At 51.0% G+C, this 23,910-nt stretch overlaps 2 protein-coding genes across 7 annotated transcripts in view; both read left to right on the top strand.

Annotated features, from left to right (window-relative positions):
• Positions 1-1,566, top strand: part of Arih2 (ariadne RBR E3 ubiquitin protein ligase 2) — a 53,740-nt gene extending 52,174 nt beyond the window's left edge. For 4 of the 5 annotated variants that reach the window (XM_051140344.1, XM_051140343.1, XM_051140345.1 and 1 more), the window contains 2 exons: positions 316-399; positions 590-1,566. In XM_051140344.1, the coding sequence (XP_050996301.1) occupies positions 316-399; positions 590-661 (156 nt within the window). In that variant the 3' untranslated portion in view covers positions 662-1,566. The other variant, XM_051140346.1, reaches the window with a different exon arrangement.
• A 4,282-nt stretch (positions 1,567-5,848) lies between these two features.
• Positions 5,849-23,804, top strand: P4htm (prolyl 4-hydroxylase, transmembrane). Of its 2 annotated transcripts, XM_051140041.1 has the most exons (9): positions 5,849-6,218; positions 6,429-6,510; positions 18,228-18,418; positions 19,120-19,216; positions 20,119-20,281; positions 21,506-21,691; positions 22,590-22,680; positions 22,876-22,999; positions 23,368-23,804. In XM_051140041.1, exons 1-9 carry the CDS (start codon positions 5,862-5,864, stop codon positions 23,586-23,588), a joined length of 1,512 nt encoding a protein of 503 aa, XP_050995998.1. In that variant the 5' UTR covers positions 5,849-5,861; the 3' UTR covers positions 23,589-23,804. The 2 variants fall into 2 exon arrangements, 1 of the variants encoding a protein (XP_050995998.1); XR_007830093.1 differs by lacking the exons at positions 21,506-21,691; positions 22,590-22,680; positions 22,876-22,999; positions 23,368-23,804 and adding an exon at positions 19,936-20,040 and having other exon boundaries at positions 20,119-20,250.
• The last annotated feature ends 106 nt before the right edge of the window (positions 23,805-23,910 follow it).

Here is a 23,910-nt window from a genome sequence, read left to right as displayed (position 1 = left end):
CAGTGTCTTGAGACTATCCATTTTAACTTAACTTTTGCAGTATCTGTGTCTCAGTGATTTGAGACCATATTTTCTGTGGCTGTAATTTCTCACCTTCTTTGGTGGTAGATGACAAAGGTTCCTTTGCCATTTGCTTCTCTCTCCTGGGAGCTGTTGTTTTCCAGCTCTGGGCATAAAGATAGCAGGCACGCTGAGGACATGTCAGGCTTGTCAGCTGCTAATTGGAGCCTGAGGTGCTTGCATGTACCCTCCGTCTGCAGGCCCTGCCCGGCTACAGCCCCCTCTCCTTTTGACCCTCCTGCTCTGCCCATACAGTTTGAATACCAGCAGGCTCAGCTGGAGGCTGAGATTGAAAACCTTTCATGGAAAGTTGAGCGTGCAGACAGCTATGACAGAGGGGTAAGTGCTTGCTGCCTTCTTGCAGGTAAGGGAAGGTTATCATATTAACAGGTGATTGTGTTAGCATGGGACTTAAAGCTGCCGCTGTGGAGGGTGGGAAGGTTAGCCCCAGATAGGAGAGCTGTGGCTTTTGCTAATCTCTGCTGCTGGCACTGGGACTTTAAACACCTATTGTGTGTCCTTCACATAGGACTTGGAAAACCAGATGCACATCGCAGAGCAGCGAAGAAGGACTCTGCTGAAGGATTTTCATGACACCTAAGCTGGGCTGAGGATGTGCCGGGGTGAGGAAGACGTAGCTGTGAGGCCTCCCGGCTACTGTACTGCATGCTGCAGGCTCTGCCTTTCACGACCCCAGGCAACAGCCAGGGCCCCACTCCTGAGAGACACTGGCCACACACCTCTTAGTCAATTTGTTTTCTCCTCATCTTTTTGCTTTTTGTTTCTACCAGGGTAGGGGCGCTCTTGAACTGGCCTCTAACAAGGACTTTTACATTTCCCCTGGATGGTTGTTGGGTGGGAGGGAACTTTTTTTTTCTGAATGGCTATTAATAGTATTAGATCATTACAACTTATGTAATTTTCAAAGGTTGTACGATTATAAAGAAAAAAAAGGCAAACCATAGATAACACAGCGCCCTTGAAAATAAATTGGCATTGGAGTGTTTCACCCTCTAGCTATTTTACTTAGAATGTAACTTGATGCTGCCCACCTACCGAGCCTCAGAATATCTGCACTGCCAGGGGCCCTGGGGGTGGCATCTGCTTTCCAGCATCATGTTTGGCCATAGCTGTCCCAAGGGAAGAGCACGGGTGGCATATGGTGGGGCTGAGTTGGCTTGCATAACAGGCCTGGAGATAGCGAGTTCCATACCTCCTGCCTCAACTGGGCAGCAAGGGCACAGAGCAGAGCACGGTCTCACTACGGCCTTGCTTTTCTTCTTGAATGTGAGGTTGTCTGAGTCAGGCCACCAGGCCAGAACCCACCACCGAGGTGTGCTAACGTTAGTGCCACCAGACTGGGAGACTGGCTCAGCACGGTGCTTCCTCTTGTCTCATGAAGAGAAGAGACCCACCTTTGAAAGGAATAGAGTTCCCTCAAATAAGTTCCCTTCTCCTTGGTCATTCTTTGATCCAGTATTCAAGTGGTGTACTCTGACCAGGGTCACATGTCCGGCACTGTCTTACTGTGTTACGGTGAACAGAGTCCACAGGGTCAGAGTTCAGCATGGCCCTTCCAAGGGCATGCGCCTTGTGTCTCAAGAGCTAGATTTGCACAAATTATTTTTATGTTAACCTGGAGTGTGGCCAGAAGCTGCTCTGAGGTGGGGTGTCTTCCCTTTTGCCTAGTTGCAGCTGCCAGAAGACCCCGTCTCTATAGTCTGGGAGTCCTAGAACAGGAGAATCCCTGCTCTGTGGTCCCAGTTCCTGTACTAGAAGAGGTTGGTCATAGGAAAGGACCAGTTCTTGCACAGTCAAGTGCAAAGGAGCAGGCAGCTGGCCTGGTGTCCTTCCTATCTTGACCCTTGGCCTGTGGGCCTGTGAAAAGTTAGGTCTGTGATCTCTGCGGTTTCCATGGCTTTGTTCAGTGCCTCCCCTCTGAGACTGGCAGAGCTGTCTATACTTGACGGGGCCTCCCTGAACTCCTAGGAGAGCCTATAGAGAAATCTGTGAATACTATGATGCAGATTCTTTGATATTCATACATTTTCACCTCCAGTCACCAATTTCCTAGGTACCATGTAAAGCTGTAAAATTGAGTTGTTCTTGAAGACAGGTGACAGCTGTGACTCTTGGGGTACATGGCCAGCTGCGCATTCTCTTTCACCTCCTCAGGTTTTGTCTCTTCATGTTGTCCCCGACAAGTGGAGACTGCGGGGTGCACTGGAATAGAGTGTGCTGAGTGAGCCCAGAATAACAGTGGGAGCCGATTGTGAATAAGGAATGTGCCTGCTGCAGGCCCAGTGTGGCATGTGGAAGCTGTGCTAGCGCACAGTCCTTTCCACCAAGTCCGTTCGGTGGCACTGCCATGACACAGGACAGAGTTGTGGCCTGTAGCCTGCTCTCCCTTGGGCACAACTGACTTGCACAGCCGCCATGCTCCTACTCATGTGCTGTGACCCTGACCATAGGCACCACAGGAGGCTCTGCCAACCCCAGCTGGCGGCACCTCGCCTGTGGAGACCTGTGTTTTGCGCCCTCAGCAGCTGTCCTTTGTTAACATTATCAGGAACATCTGAAAGGTCAGGCAGAGGTGGGTTGCTTTGGTTTGCTATTCTGCCCTGCAAAGGGCAGAGAAAGACAGTGTTTTCATGACCTGCCAGATCCTTGTTTTTCTTCAAAGAAAAGTTGAGGCACTGTCATCTGCTCAAAGTTGAGTGATTTATTGAAAATAAACTAAGTTTCTGATTATAAAAATGTGTGAAGTCTTTCTTCAAACTGCCCGGGTAGCTGCCTTCTGTTCTCTCCTCTCCTCCAAGGGTTGAGAGGGCCCAGCCATACTTAGCACTGCTTTTCTTCCAATTTCTTTCTGTGGGGAAAAGGTGGTTCTGGGTGCTCCCTGCAGAAGGAAAAGAGGTGACTTGGAAGTGTCAGGCATATGAGCAGCACTAGTGAGAGGAAACTGCAGGATAAGGTGAACTCGAGGCTGTGGCGGGCTCCACTCCACACTGCTCTGGGCCTCGAGTGTGCTTCCTTTCTGCTTCACACGGGTGCACCAGGTGTGAAAGGACACTACCCTAGAAGTGCCTTTAGTCCACAAAGAACATAGAAGGAATTGGTCACTAGGGACTTTGGGGATAGGGGTAAAGTGTGGGTGTTTTGTCTGCTTGTGTACTGTGTACATGCCCGATGCCTGAGGAAGCACGTGAGTACTGGGAATCAGGCTTGGGTCCTTTCCAAGAGCAACAAGTGCTCTTACACTGAGCCATCACTCCAGCCTCACCAGTGAATATCTTTTCTGGGAGCAAGGCCCAGGACCAGTTAAGATGGGGATGTCCTTGAAAACCAGGAAGTGTTGGTACCGTGGCATTCACACTACCTTTCGTGGTCTTTACACAAGAGCATGCCCCTGGCAAGAAGGGTCACTGGGTAAAGGCGTTTGACAGCTGAGGAGGAGCCACAGGATCTACATGGCAGAAGGAGAAAACTCCTGCAGGTTGTCCTCTGACCTCCACACACTCGCCATAGCACAGATGTGCACAAACACACGTTCAAAAAAAGTTATTTTTCATGTATTTTAAGAGGCTGGAGAGCTGGCTCAGCAGTTTAGAGCAATTGTTACTCCTGCAGAGGACATGGGTCCAGTTCCCAGCAGCCACATAGTGGCTCACAGCTGTCTGTAGCTGTAGTTCAAAGAGATCCAACATCCATTTCTGGCCTTCATAAGCATGTGTATCTTGCGCATAAATGCATGCAGGTAGAACACATACATTTTCCTAACATTTTTTTTCGAGACAGGGTTTCTCTGTGTAGCCTTGGCCATCCTGGACTCACTTTGTAGACCAGGCTGGCCTCGAACTCACAGCGATCTGCCTGCCTCTGCCTCCCGAGTGCTGGGATTAAAGGCGTGTGTCACCACACCCGGCTTTCCTAACATTTTTTAAAGGCTAGAAGGATATAGTCTGAATATTGTTGGGTTGGGGTGGAAGCCCAGAAAACTCACTCCAGACACAGAAGCTTAAAATGAGAGCTTTATTTTCTGAGCTCAGGGCGGCGACCAGTTCAGGACCTGGTCCAGCAAGAGATTGTACAATATTTGTAAAGGATAGGAACACAAACTGAGGGCAGGGCTGTAGCATTGGCCAATCAAGATTTTGACATAAGGGGTTGAACAAGGGAGTTTACATCATGATTATGGGAGGAGCCTGGGAACATGAACGGAGCCAGCAAGATGGGGAAGGTGTCCCCAAGATGTCTGGACTCAGACAACTGTTTGTTTGAGTTTTGTTTTTATGACAGAAGCTATTCAGCTATAGAGAAATCCATAGGGCCTGGGACCTTGAATTGAGTTTTTCCCTGTGATCAAATGGAAGTCTAAACACAAAATGGTAGTACTTAGAATACAGGGTTTTTATTTTGGGGGGTGGTGTTTTTGTTTTTTGTTTATCGAGACAGGGTTTCTTTGTAGCCTTGGCTGTCCTAGACTCATTGTAGACCAAGCTGCCCTCGAACTCACACCTATCCACCCGCCTCTGCCTCCCAAGTGCTGGGATTAAAGGTATGCACCACCACGCCTGACCGGTTTTTGTTTTTGTTTTTAGATTTATTTATTACAAATACAGTGTTCTGGCTACATGTATGCCTGCACACCAGAAGAGGGCACCAGATCACATTATAGATGGTTGTTGCCAGGAATTGAACTCAGGACCTCTGGAAGAGCAGACAGTGCTCTTAACCACTGAGCCATCTCTCCAGTCCTAGAATTTATTTATTTTTTGGTTTTTTGAGATAGGGTTTCTTTGTGTGTAGCCTTGGTTGACCTGGACTCACTTTGTAGACCAGGCTGGCCTCAAACTCACATCTGTAATGTGATTTGATGCCCTCTTCAGGCCAACAGTGTATATGCAGGCATAATTTAAAAATCTTAATAATAATAATAATAATAGGCAGAGGGATCTGAGTTCGAAGCCAGCCTGGTCTACAGAGCAAGTTGCAGGACAGCTAGAGCTGTTTCACAGAGAAAACCTGTCTCAAAAAACCGAGAGAGAAGCAGTGCACGCCTTTAGTCCCAGCACTCGGGAGGCAGAGACAGGCGGATCGCTGAGAGTTCGAGGCCAACCTGGTCTACAAAGCCAAGGCAACACAGAGAAAACCTGTCTCGAAAAGAAAAAAGAAAAGAAAGAAAAAATAAAATAAATAACCAAACTGGGTGTGGTGGTGCACGTCTTTAATCCCAGCACTCTGGGAGGCAGATGCAGGCAGATCTCTGTGAGTTCGAGACCTACAAAGCGAGTCCAGGACAGCCAAGGCTACACAAAGACACAAAATACACACACAAAATACACGCACACACACACACACCAAACTCGTGGGAGCTGCTTTATAATCTTTATCAGGTGTGCTGTTTCTTTCACTCCCCGACAGCCCTCTCTCTGGAGCGAGGAAATGCTCACTACACTTTTCTGGGAGGAGGATAGGGGGCGCCTTTTCTCAGGAACCAAGAAACTACTAATGGCAGTGGAGTCTGTCCTAACGATGCTCCCCTGGTGTGCCTCCACTTTTGGGTGTTGCCTTGTGCGATGGAGTGTACACAGCTCAGAAAGCGACTGGCCGGGTGCGGGCGAGATCCCAAGATCTCAGAGTGGACGGACGGGTGCGGCTCTGTGCAGATGCAACACCCCAAAGCACACGGTCTCCTAGTGACCACGGTGCGCGCTGACTCCGCCGTCCCGGTCCCGGCGACTGCGCAGCGCGAGCACCCCCGCGGCCCCTCCCCTGGGCGCGCGCGCGACCGGGGCGCCATGGCGGCGGCGGCGGCGACTGTGCAGCGGCCTGAGGCTGAGACGACCGAGGAGGCCTCAAATCCACAGTGGCCGCTGCCGCCGGAGCATCGTCCTTCCGAGCCTGCGACTGGACCAGGCGATGGTGGAGAGGCACCGGTGCGGCCACTGTGCAAGCCGCGGGGCATCTGTTCCCGCGCCTACTTCTTGGTGCTGATGGTGTTCGTGCACCTGTACTTAGGCAACGTGCTGGCACTGTTGCTCTTCGTGCACTACAGCAACGGGGACGAGAGCACAGACCCTGGACCCCAGCGCCGCGAGCAGAGCCCCCAGTCAGTGCCAACCTTGGGTCCTCTCACCCGGCTGGAGGGCATCAAGGTAAAAATAGCCTCTCCCCCACCACCTCGTCCCCGCGCTGCTCCACGCTCCAGGCACTGTGAAGCCCTGGGGTCCGACGTTCCCCCTGCACCACTGTGTGTGGGTCACGCGCGAGCCTACTTACTTTCCCACCGTCGCGCCCTGACACAGGACTTTCCTTGAGCAGTGCGGCCTGACACACCAGCTGCGCGCTCTGTACTTTTCCTTTAGGTGGGATATGAGCGCAAAGTCCAGCTGGTGGCCGGCAGGGATCACTTCATCCGAACCCTCAGCCTCAAGCCTTTGCTCTTTGGTAAGTCTGCAGAACACTTCTGGGAAGGGCCGGGGCCGGGGGGGGGGGGGCGCGGGCGGGGGCTGCAATGTCCACCCTGAGGCTTCTTTTGGCCACGCGTTTTCTATTTTGAACATGGCTGCTTCGTGGATGCGCTCTCTGAATCCAGGGGGTTATTAGAGTAGAGCTTCCTTTCCATCACAGGAATATAGCAGTGCCTTTCCCACACGCCCCTCCCAGTACCGTGCTCCCCTCAGCAGATTCTTCCATCATAGGTTGGGCAGTGGTGACCCTGAGACAAGCGCCCAAACGGTGTATTGAAATTATCTTTGGACAGTCTGTACTGCTAATCTGTCACCTTCTAGAATCAGGGGCAGAGTGGGAGACTGCTAAGCAGGTGCCAGCTGACCTGGAGACTTCTGGGGGATCGCATTCCCAAAGCTGGTCTTGTGGTCTGATGGGATCCTGACTGTCCATATTGGAATAAACTGATACCCTCAAGCCAGACCCCCTCCCTGTACCCCGGGTGGGGGGGAGGCACTGATCAGAGGCCCAGCTCCTTCCTTCCAGTGTTTGGGATTCTTGTTTTTCAGCCTTCCTGGGCAGAGCCTTTCAGGGTGGCCCTGCTTAGCCGCATCACACACACAGCTACTGTTTTCTGAGTTCGTATTAAATGATAGACTTTGAGTGGCTATTTAATTTAATTCTAACACAAAACTACAATTCTTTGAGGATCCCCCCGCCACCAAGTTCTCCAAGGACTACCAATGTCCACATGGTGAGGGCACCATGCTCACGGACCTTGGCAAGGTTAAATTTGTGCAGGCCTAGCCTGGCACTGGTGGCATCCCTGCCTTTAGTGCCAGCACTGGGGAGGCGAAGGCAGGAGGATCTCTGAGTTCAAAGACAGCCTAGTCTTTAGATGGAGTTCTAGGACAGTCAGGGCTACACCGAGAAACCTTGCCTCAGAAAAACAAAACAAAATCTGTGCAGACAGTCCCAGATACAGGACCTTGGTGACATGACTTATCAGACACAGGGCCGTCCTTGGCTGCTGGGAGGGGGTTTGTCGAGAGTGTTAAGAGGTCTCTGGGCTGGGGAGATGGCTGAGCAGACAAAGGTGTGTGCTACCCAAGCCTGACAATCCAAATTCAACCCCTGGGATCCACATAGTGGAAGGGAAGAGCCCACTCCCACAAGCTGTCCTCTGACCTCCACACTAAATGCAATCTTTAAAAAAGAAGAGCCAGGGCATGGTGGTGCAGATGCAGGGCGAACATAGTGAGTTCAAGGCCAGCCTGGTCTACAAAGCAAGTCCAGGGCAACCAAGATAAGAAAGAAACCCTGTCTCAAGAAGCTAAACACATAAAATAAAATAAATACAAAAATAAAAAATAAAAATAAAAATAAGCCGGGCGCAGTGGTGCAAGCCTGTAATCCCAGCATTTGGGAAGCAGAGGCAGGCAGATTGCTGTTGAGTTTGAGGCTAGCCTGGTCTACATACAAAGTGAGTCCAGGACAGGCAAGGTTGAACTCCTGACTCAAATCCCAACTCAAAAAAAAAAAACAAAAAACAAAAAACAAAAAACAAGCTGGGCGGTGGTGGTGCACACCTTTAATCTCAGCGCTTGGGAGGCAGAGGCAGGTAGATCCTTGTGAGTTCAAGGCCAGCCTGGTCTACAAAGTGAGTTCAGGACAGCCAAGGCTACACAGGAAAATACTGTCCAAGGGGAAAAAAAAAAGGAACAAGAAGAAGGGCCTGGAGAGTTGGCTCAGTGGCTAAGAGCACTTGTTTCAAAGGACCCAGTTTCAATTCCCAGCACCCACATTGAGTTTCATTACCTCACGCACACAAGCAGTCCAGAGACCTCCATGTGGGCAAAAAATTCATACAGATAAAATAATAAAAAGAAACCTTTTTTAAAAATTGAAAAAGAAGGGACCTAGGTGCACGCTGTTTCTACTGTGAGACAGAGAAGGCTCCGACTGGTATTCCAGAGAAAAGCTATAAATAGCAACGTCCCTCGTATGCTGTTATGAGAAGGGCCCTACAAGGCTGTGAGCTGTTACTGTCAATAGTAGTGTGAGTAACATGAAAGCCCATGGCAGCTCCTAATTCAGGTATTGGGAACAGCTTTTTCTGAAACTGATACTCTAATGAGGAGGAAACAGGATAAACAATTACCTGGACGTGATGTGGCACATCAGGTAGTGACTGCAGAGGAAGCAGGATTTACCCTGGACTGAAACTCATGGAGTAACATGTGGGTCTCCTTGGGGAAATAATTTAGCAGGGACATGTGGGACAGTTAAGGTCTAGCCTGGTAGCTCTCACAGAAGTGAGATCCAGGCCTGTGGACAAACATGTTCCAGTGTTGGGTTTTTGTCATTAACCACCAGCCTGGACTAGAGAGATGGCTCAGAGGTTAAGGGCACTGACTGTTCTTCCTGAGGCCCTGAGTTCAGTTCCCAGCAACCACCTGGTGGCTCACAACCATCTAGAATGCGATCTGATGCCCTCTTCCGGTGGGCAGGCACACATGCAGGCAGAACTTTATATACATAATAATAAATAAATTGTTTTTAAAAATTTACAAAGCATACCAGCATACATATATATATTTCCGGTTTGAGCGCAGGTGAACCACGGGGCTAGAGGCCTCTTAATTTACTTCTTGGCCTATAAAGAAGATAATTAAAGACCCAGATTTGAAGTCCCCAAGAGTAAATGACAAGAAACAGAAAAGAAGGATAATAAACCACTATCAAAATAGGTCCTAGTTTCTGCCAAAAATTTCAGAGGGTACAGCTGAAAGACCTGGCAATGTCAGGTATGCTGTGTAAGCCCTGACCGTGGGAGGAAGAAACAGGAGGCTCCTGAGTTTGAGACCAATGTGACCTACATAGGAAGTCCATGCCTTGGCTACATATCAGGAGTTGATGTCAACAAGCAAAACAACACCAGGACAAAAAGAAAGACACTGGAGGCTGTGTGGCTGCCTTTAATCTCAGCACTGGAGGAGGCAGAGGCAGGTGCATCTTTGAGTTCAAGACCAGCCTGATCTACAAATCAAATTTCAGGCCAGCCAGGCCAGCACAATGAGACCAAGTCTCAAAACAAAACAAACAAGCAAACTAGAGAAATTGTCAGTGCTTTGGCAGAGGACCTGTTCCCAGCACACACATAGCACCTCACAACTGGCCTTAACTCCTGTTCCAGCAAACCCAGTATGTATAGGGCCTTGGCACCTCATGTGGTACCAACCATCCTTGCAAGCAAAACACTCTTGTAAAAATTTATTTTAAAGCTTGGCCAGGTGACACATACCTGTGATTTCAACACTTTGGGAAGCAGAGGCAGGCGGATCTCTGTGAGTTCGGGGCCAGCCTGGTCTACAAAGTGAATCCAGGACAGCCAAGGCTACACAGAGAGACCCTGTCTCAAAAAATTTTTTTTTAATTTTATTTTTATATCAAGCTTTTAAAAAGCATGGTGAGGGCGGGGTGGGGGGCAGTAGTAGAGCCCAGTTGGTAGTGTGCTTCCTGATCTACCTTGTATGAAGTCCTGGGTTTAATTTTCAGCAACAAACATAAGTATGGGTGGTGGTGGTGCAGGCCTGGAATCCCAACACTCTCCAGGAAGAGAAAAGAGCATCAAGAATTCAGAGTCATCCCTAGCAAGCTTGCATCCAGCCTGGGCTACATTAGGCTTGTTGTGAGGGGTTGGAGGTGGGGGTTAGGCAGGTTGAGCATGAACGTGCTGCTTGAGTCTTCATTTACACTGCTTGCTGATCAGCTGGTGGGAGGTAACTCAGGCTTAACTAGAGAGGCCCTGGGGCCCGTTGGTGAATGGGTAAAGGATGAAGAAGAGTTCAGGAGAAGCCCATTTACAGCAGATAATGCTGATCCCAATACTTGGGAGGTGGGTGCAAAAGGGAGCGTCAGGAGTTCAAAGCTAGCCTGGGTGTCTTAGTTACTTTTCCATAGCTGTGAAGAGACACCATGACCGAGGCAACATACAGCAGAAGAGTTTGCTGGACCTAAAAGGTTTCAGAGGGTGAGCCCATGACCATTGTGGTGGGGGGCAGGCAGGCAGGCGTGACGACGCATGGAGGGAGCTGTAGCTGCACTTACATCTCACCCACAAGCTCAAGGCAGAGAGCTAACTGGGAATAGGCCTGGACTTTTAAAGTCTCAAAGCCCACACTCAGGGACACACCCCCAACAAGGCCACACTTCCTACTAGGGAATAAGTATTCAAACATGAACCTGCTGGGGCCATTCTAAGCAGCACACTGGGCTACTTAAGACCCTGTTTAAAAACAAAAAGAAGCCAGGCATGGTGGCACACGCCTTTAATCCTAGCACTTGGCAGACAGAGGCAGGCGGATCTCTGTGAGTTCGAGGACAGCCTGGTCCTACATAGTGAGTCCAGGACAGCCAAGGCTACACAGAGAAACCCTGTCTCGAAAAACAACAACAACAACAAAAAGAAATCTAGTTTTGAAAAAGGGGCACCACAGGGAGAGTGGTCCCAAGCCTGCAGTTCTAGAATGCTACTGTGGTGGATGACTCAAAGACTGTCTTGTCCCAGGAAGGAGCAGTGTGTGCCTGTGTCCTGTACTTGCCTGTCTGCCATCCATTACTTTAATGCCTGCCATCATCCTCAGGAGGGAGGCTGAGCTGAGGAGAATGGGCCTGCTCTGCCCCCTGCACGTTCCACCCTGCTGCTCTTAGTTCCCAACCTGTGACAGACAGACATATGCCCAAGGGTTGTGAAGCAGGTCAAGGTCCCTCCATCTCTGTGGCAGGACGAGATCTCTCCATCTCTGTGGCAGGAGGACTTATCAGTACAGAGAAGGACCCATACACAACCTCCAGCTCTCTCTCTCTCTCTTTCTCTCTCTCTCTCTCTCATATCCTGGTTTTATTTTGCTTGTTTTTATTTCCTGATATGTAGCCCCGGCATGGACTTAGAACTTGCTATGTAGCTCAGGTTGGCCCTAAGCTTAGGATTCTCTTGCCTCTTCCTCCCAGGTTACAGGCCTGTCTGGAGACAGAATCTGAAGAGAACTCAGAGATCCTCCTGCCTCTGCCCCCAGTGTCCTGGGATTAAAAGTGTGCAATCTAACAGCCATGCTGAGAACAAACAATTCTGAGTCAATGTCACCTCCTCGGGGATATGGCTTTCCTACAGTGGCTCTGTTCTGGCTTCACCTGCCCCTCCCCCTCTGCTTTTTGAGGCAGGGCCTTACTGTGTAGCCTTAGCTGGCCTGCAACTGGTGACCCTCCTGCCTGTACCTTAAGTTCTCAGCAATCACAAGTGTGTGACACCATGCTTGACCTGTTTTGGAGGGAGTGGGCTTTTTTTTTTTTTTTAAACATAGACTCTCACACTGTAGCTCAGGCTACCCCCAGAACTCACTATGAACTCATGACAATCCTCTTGCTTTTTTTTCCCTTCCAAAAGCTGGGCTTTCAGGTATGAACCACCAAGTCCAACATGCGTGTGTGTGTGTGTGTGTGTGTGTGTGTGCGCGTGTGCATGCACATGTATAAGCATATGTGTACAGAGGCCAGGGGTCAACACCACATATCAATTTTTACTTATTATTATTGTATGTGTATATGAACGTGAATCCAGGCACACATGGCAGAACACGCCTGTGGGGGTCAGATGACAGCCTTTAGGAGCCAGTTCTCTCCTTTCTTCATGGATTTTGGGGACTGAAGGAACTCAGGCCCCGATATGGCTACATATCAGGAAATAAAAACAAGCAAAATAAAACCAGGATGAGAGAAAGAGACTGGAGGCAGTGTGGCAGATGCTTTTGCCCACTGAGCCATCTTACCAGCTTTCTCTCTCTCTCCCTCTCTCTCTCTCTCTCTCTCTCTCTCTCTCTCTCTCTCTCTCTCTCTCTCTCTAGTTTTTCGAGACAGGGTTTCTCTGTGTAGCCCTGGTTGTCCTGGACTTGCTTTGTAGACCAGGCTGGCCTCGAACTCACAGCGATCCACCTGCGTCTGCCTCCCTCCTGAGTGCTGGGGTTAAAGGCATGTGCCACCACGCCCAGCCATAGATGGTTAAGATCACATGCTGCTCCTCCAGAGGACCCAGGCTCAGTGCAGCTCATAGCCTATACAGTTCCAGTGCCAGGGCATCTGACGTCTTCTTGTTGCCTCTGCAGCGACCAGTCATGCACACGAGGACAGACAAGCAGGCAAAGCATCCATGCACATAAAGTAAATAGCATTCTTTTCTCCTTAGTGCTTGAGGTCTCGGGTGTATGCTACCATATCTTGCAGAATTTCTAGCCCCTATCCTTGGCCCCAGTGATGGTGCAACCTATGGACAGCTAACTGCGAGGATTGATGGCCTCAGCTCTGTCTATAAAACTGTAGCTACCAACAGGTGGCTCCCTGCACCTTCATGCTAACACTTCCTGTATGCAGTCCTGAAAGGAGCTTGTACACTCATGTGACATCCAGGAACAGCAGTGTCACATGGTGAACACAACTCTGGTCGGGGACAAGGATCCCAAAGGCAACAACTCTAGTCTTGAGTCCAAATCACCATGCCCACAGCACTGTCTGCTCTGTTGTGCCAGTCTGCTCTGCTCTGTGGGATGGATATGGACCCGAGAGACAAGCGAGGTCAGTTCTCTAGGAGTGCCCCCTCCCCATCTTAGCTAATCAGGGTCCTCCTGTCTGCCATTCATTCTCCTTCCATAATTTTGTTTGTCGAGGACCTCATGAAGCCTCAGAACGCTCTGTGTAGCCAAGGATGTCTTTGAACTTCTGATCCTCCTGCTTCTGTATTCCGAGTGCTGGCTTGGCAGGCATCCACCACCATCCTAACTTGTTATTATATGATTGTTTCTATTGACGTCCTAGCAGTACTAGTTCTTTTCTTTTCTTTTCTTTTTTATTTATTTATTTATTTTTTTACTAGTACATTTCTTTGGTTTTGTTTTGGTGTCTTTTAATTTTTGTTTTTGTTTGTTTTTTGTTTTGGTTTTTTATTGTTGTTTGTTTGGTTGGTTGGTTTGGTTTTTTGAGACAGGGTTTCTCTCTGTAAAAGCTCTGGCTGTCCTGAAACTTGCTCTGTAGTCCAGGCTGGCCTCGAACTCACAGAGATCCACCTGCCTCTGCCTCCCGAGTGCTGGAATTAAAGGCATGCACTACCACCGCCCAGCCTAGTACATTTCTTTACAATATTTTTTTTTATCCTATTCAGGCATAGACTGTGTGTATCCCCCTTACATGTGCCATGGGTCCCACACAGCTGTACGATGTGTAAAGGCTGGAGAAATGGCTCAGTGGGAATTTGCCTACCACAGAAGTTCACAGAACCCATGTAAAAGCTGGGCACAATATGGCGCACCTGTAATTCTGGTGTTCCTATGACAAGATGAGGGATGGAAACAGGAGAATCTGGGAAGCTTGCAGGGCCCCTAGGCTGTTGGCGTCTGCAAAGGTGAACAAGTGAAGAAGAGGCCCTGTCTCAGGCAAGACAGAAGGCTAGGACAGACCCCTGAGCTCGTCCTTGCCCTCTGACCTCCATGCTCATACACATCCAGGACTGTATAAATACATACTCCTCCCCCACCCCCTCTCTCTCTCTCTCTCTCTCTCTCTCTCTCTCTCTCTCACACACACACACACACACACACTCCTCCCCCACCCCATCTCTCTCTCTCTCTCTCTCTCTCTTTCTCTCACACACACACACACACACACACACACACACACACACACACACACGGCGTGTAAAGGGTGTCACCTGCTCAGAGCTCTCCAGGGTCACTGATACAGAACATGTCCAGGACCCCTTGGATGAAGCTGCAAGTCACAGTCCCATGCTGCACTGCACGAGGGTGGGGGTGGGACAGGAGTTAGGATAAGGGTCCTGCTGCCCAATCCTCACCTTTGTGCCCTTGACAGCAGCCTGCCATAGGGGTCTCCTCCCCAACCTGTTTACGTGAATGATTTGAGAGGGGTGTGGTTTGACCTTGGCATTGACTGCAGTGGAGACCTTATGCCAAGACTCACAGAGGGTACTCTGAGTGGGAACCCTTGACCTCTACTGTGACACAGATCATGGCCCACTGGGAAGCCTCTATGCAGGAAAGTTGGTCAGGGAAAGCCACAGCAGGCTACAAAGGGCTCACAGCTGGCTTACGAGGCCTGTCACTGGCTGCAACACGGTGGTGTGGGAGAAACCTGGTGATCAAGTGGAGTCTCTTGTGCTCCTAGCACTGCCTTGTGGCAAGGAATACTCTGTGGTTGCTGGGCAACAACACTGTGGTCACCTAGCAACAGCTCTGCAGCCTGGCTTTCTGCTTGGGCCACATCTCATACCTCAGCCCTGCCCCCCACTTATCTCCTGCCTCCTCCAACCCAGGCTTCTTTCCAGCCCCCCACCACACCTCCCCCACCAGTTCTTAGTCATCTCCATCCAGAAAGGGCTAAGGGAGGGCCCTACGCCCTGGATCCTTAACCTCCAACCCAGATGGGCACGTAGCCCCCTTTCACACACACCCCATACTGAAGAAAGCCCTTTGACACTGCAGCCTCTTGGCACAGCGTACAGAGTTCTGGCCTTTGAGTTCTGAAAGAATCCATTTTCGCTGCTGCTGACAATCCAGAGGCTCCAGGAGGGGCTTGCCCTGCTCAGAGGGAGCTGAGCAAAGGCTGTTCAGAGGCAAAGATAAGCCAGAATGGAGCAAGCAGCTTTGGGGCCTTTTAGGCTTCATCTCTTGCCTGCATCCTTTGGGCAGACAGAGCTTTCATGTTTTAAAGGAAAGGAGCCCGGGTCTCCAGTCTGAAGTGACCTGCCTCTTATCCTGTCTGTCTTTACATTCAAGAGACTTTGATAGTTTGTCCTTACAGACCAAGAACCCAAACCCGGACAGGTTCGGCACCAGTGATCTCTACCTATGCCAGCTCTGTCCCAGGCTTGCTTCCCTCTGGCAGAGACACTAACAGAAGCAAACCTTCATCCTTCACCTCCTTCCCCACACCAGCACCCAACATCGATAGATAATCGAAGGGTTATGAAGGGCTGGGCTTCCAGGGCAGGCTCTGCTGGGGCACCACTTTCTTTTTTTAATTATTTATTTATTATGTATACATGCCTGCACGCACACCTACATGACAGAAGATGGCATTAGATCACATTATAGACGGTTGTGAGCCACCATGTGGTTGTTGGGAATTGAACTCAGGACCTTTGGAAGAGCAATCAGTGCTCTTAACCTCTGAGCCATCTCTCCAGCCCTGGGGCACCACTTTCTACCCACCCTGCACCCCAGGAGCTCTGTCCTTCTCAAGGCACACAGGGCCAAGAGGAACCAAAGGAAGACTCACAGGGCAGTGGGATGACAGCCCTTGGGCAAGTTGGGGCAACAGGGGATCTGCTACTGATTGGCCTTGGCTGCTATGCCATGGGCCAGCCAGCAAGTGGGTCAGATACATCTCAGGGTGTCCAGTGTCATTACAGCGCCATGGCTCAGGGAAGGGTCATGCACTGTGTTGGATCCCAGGTGCTCCGTCACTGTGCCACAGGACCAGAAAGTTCTGAAGGTGCCTGCACCTGCTTACTTAGGCCCCAACATACTGATTTAGCTGTTTGTTTGATTGCACCACTTTGTTTTGTCTGAGACAGGGTCTCAGGTTGCTCAGGCTGGCCTTGAACTCGATACCTGGCAGAGAGTGACCTTGAACTTCTGATCCTCCTCCACCTCCCAAGTGCTGGGATTGCAGGTTTGTGCCACCACACCCAGTTTTATGTGGTGCTGGGGATCAAATCCAGGGCCTCATCGACAAGGGGGAGGGGCTAGAACCATCTGCACTGGACTTGGAGATTCCCGGACCCTAATAAAGAAACCTAGGCCTGTGTTGTCTACTTCCAGCCCCATTTTCCCTTTCTATTTAAGTTCTGTCTTTAGCAACCAAGGTGTGGTAATTGATAAGTAATGTGCCCATCCCATTGCTCAGCGTTGCTGTCTCCCAGTATCTGCTCGCTCTTTCTAGGGTTCTGCAGGTTAGAGGTGGGCTTTCGCTCTGTTCTATCTTCAGTGTTAGCACATCTGGGGGGCCCCAACACCTACCCCTGGACGCTAACTCTGTTTTCCAGTCTGGTTCTGGGTATAACATCTGGGCGGCCCTGGGCAAAACGCTCATCTTCCTATGCTTGGGGTCCTTCATGTAATTCAGGGCCTGCCTTCTAATATGAGTGGAGAGGTTAAAGGCCTCTAAGGGATGCTCAGAGCAGCACCGCTTGGCAGTGTGTGATCAGCTGTGGTCATTATTAAAAATGGCTCCCATCGGCTGGACGTGGTGGCACATGCCTTTAATCCCAGCGCTTGAGAGGCAGAGGCAGGTGGCTGTCCATGAGTTCAAGGTCAGCCTGGTCTCAGTTGTGGTGGCAGGATTCAGGCTTCTGCCCTGGAAGTATGTGGGCTGTCTACATTTGTGGCTGAGGGAAACAAGCTCCTTCAGACCACCTGCCAGCTGGGTCTAGCATGTGGGCATGTAAGCACAGAGCAAATTCTCAGGGCTAACAGTCTTTGCTCAAGGCATAGAGGACTGGGGTGTCCCTAAGGGATACCCCCTGACTTCCTGGTATGGGGTAGCTCAACCACTGGGCAACCACTTGTGTAGGAGAACAAGCCACAGAGCTGCCTACAGCAATGGTTCTCAGCCTGTGGGCCGCGACCCCATCAAGACCATTGGCAATGTCAGATAATTATATCACAATTCATAATAGTAGCAAAATTACAGTTATGAAGTAGCAACAGAAATAATTTTATGGTTGGGGTCATCACCACATGAGGGGCTTTATCTATGAGTTTGAGTCCAGTTTGGTCTACAGCGCAAGTCCCATGCCAGCTAGGGCTGTATAGTGTGACCCTGTCTCAGAAAACCAACCTCCCTCCCCCCCCACCCCGCTCCCCTCCCTTCCGCCTCCATATACACACACCCAGGGAAAAGCCAAGCTGAGGACACTGCACTTAGGAGTTCAAGGCAAAGTATCCTTGGCTACACAGCAAGCTGGAATTCATCCTAGACTCTGTGATACAGTCTCAAACAAACAATGGCAACAACAACAAAAAGGCTGTCTGGGGGCTGGGGTGTGGCTCAGTGGTAGAGCACTTGCCTAGTTAGAACAGGATCCTTGGCTCAATCCCCAGCACCGTCAGAAAAAGAAAATCAGAGGTCAACCCTCTGCCAATCAAGTTCACCCGGTAGCTTTCAGTCTTACCCTGAGGTGGTGATTGGTGCATCTCAGCTTAGGCCCAGCTCACTCCCCTAAATACCCCACCCTCACCCCACCCCTTGAAAAGAAGATCCCTCTTCTCAAACACTGGTAAAAAACCTTGTAAGACAACTCAACATTCAGTCCTGCCAGGTGCACACACTCTTAACCCCAGCACTCAGGAGTCAGAGGCCAGCCTAGTCTACAGAGCAAGTTCCAGGACAGCCAGAGCTACTCAGAGAAACTCTGTCTAAAGAAAGAAAAGAAAAAAAAGAAAAAAAAAAAAAAAAAAAAAAAAAAAAAAAAGACCCTGTTCTCAAAAACCAACAACGAAAGTCCAGGGTGGCTGTAAGTGGATGGGTCAAGTCCCCCAGATCTGGTGGCCACCAAGGAACAAGAAATATTTACCCAGGAATTTTATAGAAGGGGGCATCGTACTTGGTGCCTAAGCACTCCAGTCACCCAGCCCCTCTTCCGGCAGAAATCCCAGGCTTCCTGAGTGACGAGGAGTGTCGCCTTATCATCCACCTGGCCCAGATGAAGGGGTTACAGCGAAGCCAGACCCTGCCCACTGAGGAGTATGAGGAGGCGATGAGCAGCATGCAGGTCAGCCAGCTGGACCTTTTCCAGCTGCTGGATCAGAACCAAGACGGTCGCCTGCAACTTCGAGAGGTTAGGACCCCACGCTGCAAGTAGCTGCAGGAGGGAGTCCCTAAGATCACCCTCCTGGTTGCTTTGGCCTCCACAGTCAGATGCTACCCCAGGCTTGCTTCCTCCTTTTTCCTCTGAGACTCCAGCGGATGGCCAGAAAATCCCTTTGTGGGGAAGGCACTTACCACTAGGTTTTTAGTAGTGTGTCTTCTGTGGGCCAAGTTCCTTGCTTCCATGTCTAAAGATGATGATGGTGTAGACGTTCTGAGGTGCCCATCAGTCTGCGTCTCCTTCTCCCACACCCAGTCTGGCAGGGGCATGGTCCACTTCTCCCACTGATCCAGCTTTTTCCTGAGGGTCCCTGGTACTTAAGTCCCAGTCAGCTGTCCTCCTGGTTCCTGTCCTGACTTCATAGCCAGGCCTTCCCCTGCCCTCACCCACAGTGTCTGAGGGTGACATAGGCCTGGTCTCATTCTGCCTCTAACCAGTCAACAGTGCTTCCCCAAGGCCACAAGTTCTGGGCCTGGCCATAGCCCCCAGGCATACGTACCCCCTTTCTGGCTTCCTTCCTGCGTGTCGCTGGACTTCTGCACAGAGCCCTGTGTCCTCACTCATGTCCATCCTTTGAAGCCTTTAGCTCTACAGCAAGACTCTCCTTGTCTGCTTTGGGTACTCTTGGCTACTAGGGAAACCCCACACTGAAGGACCTTCCTATACTTTAGGTCCTGGCCCAGACGCGCCTGGGGAGTGGATGGTGGATGACGCCAGAGAGCATTAAGGAGATGTACTCTGCAATCAAGGCGGACCCTGATGGCGATGGTGAGCCCGCACCCTCCACAGTCCTGTGCTTGGGAGCTGTGGCCTCCCACAGAGCATGCCCTGGAAAGCTTGGGCCCTCCCCCCCGCATCCCCCGCCCCTGCAGCAGGCAGCTTCCAAGCCCAGCTTTGAAAGTGGACAGGGATAGGGAGACGAGGAAGCAGGTGGACAGCCAGACCCTCTCATTCTCCATGGTGACAGGTCTACATGACAGATCCGGGAGATGCTTCTAGCTGCAGCCTGTGGCTGGCGGGCTGTGACCCTCCTTTAATATGATGTCAGGGCTCACAGCTCTCACTTTTAGTGGAATCTGGGCCAAAGGAGGGAAGGATGACAGTAATGTCACCCACTCTCCCAGCTTAGTGATTCTCATCTGGGTGTGGTTAGGATTTTTTTTTTAACCAGCATGAGTGGTACCTTAGCAGGAAGGACCAGCCAACAGGGTTCCCCCCAGGAGGGGAGCTAGGGGAATAGCCCTGATTTCACACTACAGTGTGGAAGGCCCTTGAGGAGACTCAGCACAGGCTGTCCTCTCTCCTCATCCTCCACAGTGGGAGCATGGCTCTGCTACAGGGCAGGCTGCAGAGCCTGCGGCCATCTTGGTCCTATGGCTCAAGTGCCCTGTGGAGACCTTGCTCTGGCTCACTGGGTTGGGCTTCTTCCTTTTTGGAACCAAATCAAGGCTTAAACAGAAAACAAACTTCTCTGGGTCTTCCCTTAGGGCCCGATGTGAAAGAAACCAGGTTCATCTGACCCGAGTCCAGGTGGGGACAAGTGCACATGGCCCCCCCAGTGCCTGAGGCCAGGGGCTGCCGCTACCTTTGGGGTAGGTAGGGAGGTGCTGCCTGCCGCTGTGCTTGCTCCACACGGGCCTGGCAGGCACTGATGAGGGTGCCCTGCGCAGGAGTGCTGAGTCTGCAGGAGTTTTCCACCATGGACCTTCGAGACTTCCACAAGTACATGAGAAGCCATAAGGCAGAAGCCAATGAGTTGGTGAGGAACAGCCACCACACATGGCTCCACCAGGGTGAGGGCGCTCATCACGTCATGCGTGCCATCCGCCAGAGGTGAGCACCTGAGACGGGTTCTTCCTGGGGCAGGCTCTCCACCTTTGCCAGAGCCAAAGGGATGGAGCTGGATGAACTAATTTGGGAATAAGTTGCAGTTGTTGGGACAAATCACCTGGTGAAAAACAGGTGACTAATGAAAGTACATTGGCTGCTTGTGGGCAAACAACTGGTATTTAAATCAAATACGTGTTTTTTATTAATTAGAAAGATGAGGACTTATTTCTGCTCAGAGGAGCCCTGGCCCTTGAACAGATAGGCTTCCTAAACAGGTTGATGCCTCATACCTGTCAGCCTGGAGTTGAGAGTAAAACTGTTGTTTCAAAACGCCAGGAAAGATGAGGCTAAGGACGTGGAGTGCTTGGTCAAGCGCTCGCCTAGCAGGCAGAAAGCGAAGTTTGATCGTGGCACTGCGTAAAGCAAGGCTCTCCCCTGCATACCCACAATCCCGGAACTTGAGAGGTGGAGGCAGGAGCATCAGGAGGAGTTTACGACTGTCCTAGGCCACAGAGTTCCAGGCCAACCTACATCAGACCCTATCTAAAAAATAACAGGAGAGCCGGTAGTGGTGGCACACGCCGGTAGGATTTGCTGAAGGAGGCAGAGGCAGGAGGATCACGAGTTCGAGGCCAGCCTGGCCTACACAGTTTTAAATAAAAATAAAAAAAACAAAACAAAACAAAAACCCAGGAGAAAACAAAAAATAAAAACAGAAATTTTAAATGAGCATCTTTATTCCAGAGAGTTAAGTCTCAATTCTCATCATCCTTCTGACTGAACGGCCATCTGTTTTCCTATTAATTGGATATCTCTGTCTGGCAGCCTGGGGTAGAAAGAGCTCATCACCACCGCAGACCTTTTGCTCACGTGTGTGTGTGTGTGTGTGTGTGTGTGTGTGTGTGTGTGTGTGTGATCTCATGTATCCAAGACTCACCTGGAACTTGTTATCTGTTTCCACCTCCTGAACACTGGCGTTACAGACACATCCCCCTCCAGTTGACGTGGTTCTTGGATTGAACCCAAGGCCTTGTGCCTGTTAGGCAAGCACACTGCAATTAAATTACATTCCTCACTCAGCTTTCCGGCTCTTAGAAGTCAAATCCAGAATGGCTTATGGGACTTCCTAGGGGAGGGGAGCAGGAGTTAAAGCTTGTGGCTTGCCCGGGATCCACCTTGGTCAGCTCCTTTAGGTAGCCAGCTTGCTGAATGCCTGCTGCCTACCAGGGTGCTGCGCCTCACTCGCCTTTCCCCGGAGATTGTGGAGCTCAGTGAGCCGCTGCAGGTCGTACGATATGGTGAGGGAGGTCACTACCATGCCCATGTGGACAGCGGACCTGTGTACCCGGAGACCATCTGCTCCCATACGAAGCTGGTAGCCAATGAGTCTGTGCCCTTCGAGACCTCCTGTCGGCAAGTACCTCCCACCCAGGGGGGTTGGCTTCAGTTCCTGCACTGGGCACCTTGTGGATAGCCTGGTATGGGGCCAAGACTACAATGGGCCTTCCTGGTCAGCCATGCCCCTACCTTTCACTAAAGTCTCTCCTTCACTGTTTATGGAGTAAAGGAAAGAAGTGGCTACTGGCAATTGTGTCTTTTTTTTTTTTTTTTTTTTTTTTTAGACAATGTTTCTTTGTGTAACAGTCCTGGCTATCCTGGACTCACTTTTTGTAGCCTAGAACTCCAAACGATTCTCCTGCCTCTGCCTCGTGAGTGCTAAGATTAAAGGCCTGCCCAGCTTATTGATTGTTGTCTATTTAAATGAAAAGAGACTACATACTCACAGACACTGAAACTTGCCCCTGTCAGCCCTGGTCTTGACTCCATTGTTGGAGGTCTCAGCCTCGGTTTTGACAGCTGTGCCCTCTTGCCTGCAAAGTCAGGTTTGCCTGAGGCTGTTCTGCCTCAGACTGTCCAGTTGCAAGGAGACTTTGTGTTATTTTCCTGCTTCTGCAAGCTTACCCTTCCCAGCCAGGTCTTAAGTGCCCCTGTGATCTTGGCCACACAAAAAGAGTGAAAGGGAAAAGGGCTAGAGAAGTTTTGGCCCAACCTTGTGGGTAACCTGGGAATCTAATCCTGTCCACAAGCTGGGCGGTGGTGGCGCAACGCCTTTAATCCCAGCACTCAGGAGGCAGAGACAGGTGGATAATGTGAGTTCGAGGCCAGCTTGGTCTACAAAGTTAGTCCAGGACAGCCAAGGCTACACAGAGAAACCCTGTCTCAAATAACAAAAACAAAAAACAAAATAATCCTGTCCACAAGTGGGACTAACCAGTTGGGGAATCCGCTCAGCAGCCCCCCTGCCTTACAGCTACATGACAGTGCTGTTTTATTTGAACAATGTCACTGATGGTGGCGAGACGGTCTTCCCTGTAGCAGACAACAGGACCTTCGATGAAATGGTAAGGGCCAGTGGGCTATTCCTCTTGTGGGCTGGTAGGACCTCGGGCAAGTGTGTGCACACTCCTCTAGACCTGGTCTGTGGGCACAGGTTTGTACCCCACCCCCACCCCCCCCCCCCCGCCCAAGTCAGTTTTGGCTTCCTGGCCATGCAATGGCACCCAGTCTGAAGATGTCCATCACCCTGTTGCCCACAGAGTCTGATTCAGGGTGACGTTGATCTCCGCGACACTCGAAGGCACTGTGACAAGGGGAACCTTCGTGTCAAGCCCCAGCAAGGAACTGCAGTCTTTTGGTACAACTACCTGCCTGATGGGCAAGGTGAGGGCCTAAGCTCTCTGAGAGGACATATCTCTCCCTTCTGCCACCCCGGAGGGCTGTTTCTGTCTGCTCTCCCAAATACTTCTCTGCCATAGCCAAACACAGTAGCACTAGTGCAGCCTTTTCCGTTATCTCCTCGCCAGGGCAGGGAAACTCCTCTCCACAGCCTAGGCTGGGAAGAGCTATGGAAACTAAGGTTTCTGAGGGCCGGGGGTGTTGACCATGCCTTAGTGGCTGTTATGCCAAGCCCTTCCATGGGGATTAGGTAGGTGTTTGTACAATTCAGGCTGGGCCAACCTAGGGTTCCCCGCCCCGCCCCCCGCCCGCGTCCTAGTTTGTCCTTTGTTCATGTCACTTTCTTTCCCTAGGTTGGGTGGGTGAAGTGGACGACTACTCGTTGCATGGAGGCTGCCTGGTCACCCGCGGCACCAAGTGGATCGCTAACAACTGGATCAATGTGGACCCTAACCGGGCACGGCAAGCTTTGTTCCAGCAGGAGATGGCTCGTCTGGCTCGAGAAGGTGGCGCCGACTCGCAGCCGGAGTGGGCCTTGGACCGGGCCTACAGTGATGCCCGGGTGGAGCTCTGACGCGAGGCCCAGATGCGAGACAGCCGCTGTCCAACGTCAAAGACCCTGCAGGTCCTCTGTCCTACTGCAGACTAAAGTTCTGGCCGACCTCTTGCTCTACCCATCCCTGCCTGCAGCCGCGATGAAAGGCGCAGTTCCTACATTGACGTTATTTATTGGTGTACAGCCTCCGTGCTGCTCCGTCAAATAAAACCACAGGGCTTCGAGCCTGGGGCTCCCCCACAAGCTAAGCGCCCGCATGGGGGAGGGGTGGCCAGCCGCCCTCCCCACCCCTGCCAGCCTCACGGGGGTGGGGGGAGGGACGACTCCCTGGCCGAGCCAA

The sequence above is a fragment of the Acomys russatus genome, chromosome 32 (genome assembly GCF_903995435.1).
Source record: "Acomys russatus chromosome 32, mAcoRus1.1, whole genome shotgun sequence".
Taxonomy (NCBI): Eukaryota; Metazoa; Chordata; class Mammalia; order Rodentia; family Muridae; genus Acomys; species Acomys russatus.
This window is presented reverse-complemented; position numbering and strand designations above follow the sequence as displayed.